General features: G+C 56.6%; 1 protein-coding gene across 1 annotated transcript in view; it reads left to right on the top strand.

Moving 5' to 3' along the window:
• Positions 1–545: 545 nt before the first annotated feature.
• GALNT5 (polypeptide N-acetylgalactosaminyltransferase 5) overlaps positions 546–6,292 on the top strand; it is an 8,395-nt gene continuing 2,648 nt past the window's right edge. The window contains exons 1-7 of the mRNA XM_009071902.1: positions 546–742; positions 2,913–3,079; positions 3,853–3,972; positions 4,346–4,481; positions 4,858–4,977; positions 5,319–5,436; positions 5,636–5,959. Coding sequence (XP_009070150.1) covers positions 546–742; positions 2,913–3,079; positions 3,853–3,972; positions 4,346–4,481; positions 4,858–4,977; positions 5,319–5,436; positions 5,636–5,959 — 1,182 coding nt within the window. The remainder of the gene's footprint in view (positions 743–2,912; positions 3,080–3,852; positions 3,973–4,345; positions 4,482–4,857; positions 4,978–5,318; positions 5,437–5,635; positions 5,960–6,292) is intronic.

Raw genomic sequence — 6,292 nt, 5'->3', positions numbered from 1 at the left:
CAGCCCCCGCCGGGGCGCGGGGAGCATCGCCCCCCGAGGAAACAAACACGGGACACAAAGAAGCTTCTTCCAAAAGTATCTTCGTCCTCATTAGCAAAGAGAGGATCAGCCCCACAGCCCCACGTGGTGGATCGCACTCTGCGAGGAATGCCACAACTGGACACGAAAAGCACAAAGAACTGGCTAAGGGAAACACCGACGGTGCCCGCGCTGTGACCACCACAGCTGGGGCCACCGTGCTGGGTGCCCAGAGCCAGGCACTCCGTGTGATGCCAGGAGCAGCTCCCAGAGCAGCTGGCATCGTCCAGGATGGGCAGGAGCAGGAGGGAGCAGCTCCCAGAGCAGCTGGCACCAGCCAGGATGGACAGGAGCAGGAGGGAGCAGCTCCTAGAGTAGCTGGCACCAGCCAGGGTGGGCAGGAGCAGGAGGGAGCAGCTCCCAGAGCAGCTGGCACCCGCCAGGATGGGCAGGAGCAGGCAGGAGAAGCTCCCAGAGCAGCTGGCACCAGCCAGGATGGGCAGGAGCCTGTGGACAGCCACCCAGGGATGCACAGAGTCCTGTCCATGGATGCAACACTTGCCCCGAGAGACCCCCAAGCTCCAGGCCAGTTTGGGCATCCTGTTGCAGTCCCTGATGATAAACAAGAAGAAGCGAAAAGTAGATGGAAAGAAGGAAACTTTAATGTCTACCTCAGCGATCTGATCCCTGTGGACCGAGCCATCACGGACACCAGGCCTGCTGGGTAAGATCTGCTCCCCTTGCACAAACCCTGTATCGTGCCACAGGGCACAGGCTTGGTGGCTCCAAGGAGCTCTGCTGGGGACACCAAGCCCTATGCTTTGGCCATGCTACCTGTCAGATGGCCTTTGCCTGTCCAGGTCAGAGCAGCTTGTTGTTAAATGTGAAAGTGAGTGAAGTTTGCAGGTTGTCGTAACATACCGAGCCCTACTGCCCAAAGGGGCCAGGGCACACAGGGCAGGTGATGGGGCTCAGGCCTCTCTGTGCCTTAGAACACTGTACCTGGTGTGTCAGGTGCAGCTCTGAGCATGGTTGGTTCCAGTATTTGTGTGTTGGTTCCTGGAGTCCTGCACTCCGTTGGTTTGGGCAGCCAGAGCCTCCCTGTCCAGAGATGGTCCCACACCTGCAAGATACAGGGAGGGGCTGGGGAAGGTGCCAGCTCAGGTGAGTGGCAGGCTCCTCTCTTATACTCAAACTTTCCTGCTGCAAACATCTCTCAGCCCCTGGACAGGTGAGACCTGCCTTGTGCAGAGACCCTCCCATGACCCTTTTCCCACGCTCACAGCTCACAGGTCCCTTGGTGTGGGAATTGTGCTGTGACTCTCCCCCATCCTGCTGGACAGTGCAGACATTCCCGTGGCAGTGGCAGTGCTCACTGAGGTGAGATCTTGCACAGGAACAGAGAAGGAAGGAGTCACCTAGAGCTGCTTGCCCATGCCAGCTGCAGTAACCACCTGTGCACGGGACCAGAGCTGTGGTGGCACAAAGCCAGCACAGGGTTTGGTCTGGACAGCAAAGCCCTGGAGCTGTGGAGCAGGAACCACCTCCGGGTGTGCCTCTGCGAAGTGACGCACCTGCCCAGGGGGAGAAGTTTGCTGTCACAGGGAACACCTTGGCCAAACAGATCACGTCCCTGGGGACAGCACAGGGAGCTGCCCTGGTGCCCAGTACTGGGTACTGGCAGCAGCCTGTGCAGACTCAGCCCGTTGGCACGGGCAGACACCAGGCTGTACGGGCCAGCTCGCTGCGGTGGCTGTTGGCAGCTCTCAGTATCAAACAGCACATTACTTTTTCACTGGTGCATTCCAGTCTCTCCCAGTTTAGTCTCCAGTTCCTCTTGTGAGTCTTCTTGGACCACTGAAATCTGGCCAACAGGAAGCATGTCCTGTGCCAGCCTCCAGCCTGCCCTCCATGCACAGTGCTGGCTGCTGTTGGAGTTACTGACACGCTGGTGCTTCCCCAGCACTGTGCCCCTGCAGCAGGTGGGTGGGGAGGAGTAGGATACAAGAGGCACAGGTGATGGCCAGGGGCAGGAGGTGGGTGGGAAGCATTCCCTGCAGAGCCCAGATCAGGAGTCCTGAGGCTGAGAGAGTTACAGAAGAGTAGATTCCAAGGAGACCTTAGAGCCCCTTCCAGTGCCTAAAGGGGCTCCAGGAGAGCTGCAGAGACTTGGGACAAGGGCCTGAAGTGACAAGACAAGGGGGAATGGCTTCCCACTGCCAGAGGGCAGGGATAGATGGGGCCTTGGGAAGGAATTCCTGGCTGTGAGGTGCTGAGACACTGGCACAGGGTGCCCAGAGCAGCTGTGGCAGTGCTCCCCGTCCCTGGGAGTGTTCCAGGCCAGGTTGGATGGGCTTGGAGCACCCTGGGCTGCTGGGAGGTGTCCATGGCAGAGGGTTGGAGTGGGATGAGCTCTAAGGTTCCTTCCAACCCAAACCATTCTGGGATTCTGTGGTGAAGGAGAAAGGGAGCCTGACCTATTTCTACTCACCAGCTGCCCAGCAAGGAGCTGGTGGAGGCAGGACTGAACCCAAAATGGGCTTCTGCCCACTGATCCCCCTGAGATCGAAAGACAGATCTCAAGGATTGTGACAGAGAGTAATTCTGGGTGATTTTCACCTACCCAGAGCACTTCTGATTGCTGTGGAGCCCTGAAGTACCTGTGAACCCTGTCAGAAATGAGTGAGCACATCCTGTCCCACGGGGCTGCCCCTGAGAGGGGCCCCAGGGCTGTGGTGGGGGCTCCCCCCTCACCCTTCTGTTCCCCTCCCAACTTTGCAGGGCTTTGCCTCCGTGTTTCACATCTGGCTGCACGTTTCCCCAGAAAACTCCAAGCCTGGAGATTTATGGCAGTGTGACCAGTCACCACCTGTGAGCCTGTGTTGCCGTTGCAGGTGCTCAGAGCAGCAGGTCCACGACGACCTCCCGACCACCACCATCATCATGTGCTTCGTGGATGAGGTGTGGTCCACCCTCCTCCGCTCCGTGCACAGTGTCCTCAGCAGGTCTCCTCCACACCTGATTGAGGAACTCATTTTGGTGGATGACGCCAGCACCAAGGGTAGGTGAAGCTTCTTCTGCCTTTATGAAACTAATATAACTCGGGGGCAAAATGTGATTTGTTCTCTGTAATTCAATTCTGAATAGGAGGGAGAAATCACATTTTCTCCTTATGCTGTACTGAAGTGTGTCAGCAGCCTGTGCTGGGGGCTGAGAGGGGTCAGAGGCCAGCTGGGCACTGTGGGGTGGCTGGGGGGGGTCACAGGGAGGCTCAGAGGACAGGGAGCTGCAGTGGGAGCAGTGCTGAGAGGGATCTCAGCTGCACAGTGCCTTTCAGCAGCATTCCAGGTGATACCAAACCTCCACGTTGTGACACCTCAGCTCTGCTGGCTTTAGCCCTTAAAAATTTAGGGGCGATGTAATTTATTAGGCAAAGGAAAAAAAATTGCTACCAGATTTTAATTGCAATTGTAGTGCAATGAAATAAAAACCCCTCTAATTCTTGAGTCTTTGAGCTACCTGGTTTGGGTCATGAATTACTGGAGTGAGGCCACAAAACAGCACACCCACCCTCACCAACTGCTGGGAAGCATGGGAAATCTCCCATTTTGGTGCTCAGACTCATCACTTCAGCCTGCTGGCACTGACCCAGCTGGGGGTCTCACTGCAGAGCTTGGACCACGACACTGGGCATCCAAAGCCCTGCAGCCATGCCCAGACATTCACACCCAGGTGTGTCTGGAGATGCTTCCAGCGAAAACCTGCCTGCTCTTTTCACCCTGGAAGTGGGTGGAAATGAGTAATTCAACCTGACCCTCTCCTTCTCCCCCGCAGAGTACCTGAAGGAGCAGCTGGACAAATACATGTCACGGTTCCCGAAAGTGAAGATCCTGCGGCTCAAGGAGAGGCATGGGCTGATAAGGGCCAGGCTGGCAGGGGCAGAGATCGCCAAAGGTAGGACAAGAGCTATGTTCCAGGCATGATAGGAGCTCCCAAAGGTGCCAATAAGCCCTGCCCAGCAGTGGGAGTTAGTGTCTCCCAATGCACTAGGGGTGTCCTTTCATCACTGATCTCCAGTCATGCTGCCCCAGCTCCACCACCTGCCCCAGCTATGCTGTGTCAGCATTGAAATGGCCATTTCTGTTGGGAGCTGCCCTGCTGAGCAGGGAAAAGGTGCTCTGGGCCGTGACTGGGAGAGGTTGGGGAGCCAAGGAGCTCCGTGGCACCGTCAGCAGCGCCCTGAGCCCGCAGGGTGTGCACAGAGACTGGCCAGCAGGGCTGGGGCTGGGGTGTCTGGGGCCTGGCACTGCCCTGGTCTCTGTTGCAGGTGCTGTCCTGACGTTCCTGGACTCACACGTGGAGTGCAATGTGGGGTGGCTGGAGCCGCTGCTGGAGAGGGTTCACCTGCGCCGGACCAAGGTCGCCTGCCCCGTCATCGAGGTCATCAGCGACAAGGACATGAGGTGAGGGGACTCACACCCCTGGGAAACACAAAATCCATGCTGGTGCCCTGAGCAAACTCCTGCTGAGACCACCAGTGTATTCGCTGCAGGAAGACACGACCCCAGACCTCGTACCTGGCGTCCTGCAGCGTTTCACAGGCCACACAGAACGGTGCTGTACACCAGAAACTGCTGTTAGCTGTGGGCATGGCCCCTTTGGTTATCACACACACCTTTTCCCTTTTCCACGACTTTTAGTGCATGAGGAGGATTCCTGATGAAATTTGTTAAAATCCTGGTTTAATTACGCACAGATATTCATCTCCACTCATTAGGGGTGACATTTCAATCAGGAATGTGACTCAGAGTTTGTCATCCCGATCTTTTCTCCCTTTAGTTACATGACCGTGGACAACTTCCAGCGCGGGATTTTCACTTGGCCAATGAATTTTGGATGGAGACAGATTCCACAGGAGGTCATCGAGAGAAATAAAATCAAGGAGACTGATATAATAAGGTAAAAAAGGAAATGGAAGAACTTTGTGAATCAGCCTGTTCCTCTGGTAATGGTTTAGCAACAAAGGCTCCTTTGAGGCCAAATGTTCCTCTGTGGCCAAGTGTGGTTCCTTTGCTTGCCAGGACAGCAGAGGCACAGGTAGGCTGTGGGCAACCCCAACCATGAGGCATAGGCAAAGCCAGGAAGACTTGCTCCCTGCTCATGGCACTGCTGGGGGCCCGGAGAACATTCCATTGCCCTTTTCCCTTCCCTGCCCCATCGCAGCGCTCAGTCTGGGGAAAGCCACCCAGATGCCATCTGTGCCACAGCGGTGACACACTGGGTGGCCTCTCTGTTCCCAGGTGCCCTGTCATGGCAGGTGGTCTCTTTTCCATCAACAAGAAGTACTTTTTTGAGCTGGGAATGTACGACCCAGGACTGGATGTTTGGGGAGGTGAAAATATGGAGCTTTCATTCAAGGTAGGTCACTGTCACACGCTTGCAACCCTGGCAGCCTGGGTGGGTGATGGGGCTCAGGCAGGGTCTCCCCAGGGACAGCTTCATGCTGGACATCACATCTCTCCCTGCACCTGCCTTAGCTTTCTGCTTCTCTCTTGGCTTGCACAAAGCCAGCACCCAACATCTGCCCGAGTTTCTATCAGTACTCTCTGTTTCTCAGGTCTGGATGTGCGGAGGAGAGATCGAGATCGTTCCCTGCTCCAGAGTTGGGCACATTTTCAGGAACGACAATCCCTATTCCTTCCCGAAAGATCGGGTGAGGACAGTGGAGAGGAACCTGGCCCGTGTGGCAGAGGTCTGGATGGATGAGTATAAGGAGCTTTTCTATGGCCACGCTTACCACTTGATCTTGAAAAACGTGGACGTGGGCGACCTGACTCAACAAATCCAGCTGCGACAGAAGCTCCAGTGCAAGAGTTTCCAGTGGTACCTGGAGAACGTCTACCCGGACCTGGAAGCTCCCCTGGTCAAAGCCAGCGGGCTGGTACGTCCTTAGGGGATCAGTGTCCTTCTTTCACACGTGTCCTCAGGGGCTGGGCATCCTGGCACACTGCTGCTGCACGGCTTCCCCGACCCTTGGGAGCATTTGGGGGTGTTGGATGTGGCACGGTGGTCTGGATTTCCTGGTGTTTCCATAAAGAAATGTGTCAGAGTTCCAAGGGACAATGACGCTGGCAGTGGAAGGGTTTGGGTTTGGCCCGCAGAGATGCCCAGGTGGCTGTGCCGGCTCTGTAGCTCAGCTCGCTGCCAGCAGAGCGCAGCAGCCACCCGCGTTCGGCTCGCGTGGGCACCCCCGGGGGGGCGCCTTGGGGTCAGC

The sequence above is a fragment of the Acanthisitta chloris genome, unplaced genomic scaffold (genome assembly GCF_000695815.1).
Source record: "Acanthisitta chloris isolate BGI_N310 unplaced genomic scaffold, ASM69581v1 scaffold28143, whole genome shotgun sequence".
Lineage (NCBI taxonomy): Eukaryota > Metazoa > Chordata > Aves > Passeriformes > Acanthisittidae > Acanthisitta > Acanthisitta chloris.
This window is presented reverse-complemented; position numbering and strand designations above follow the sequence as displayed.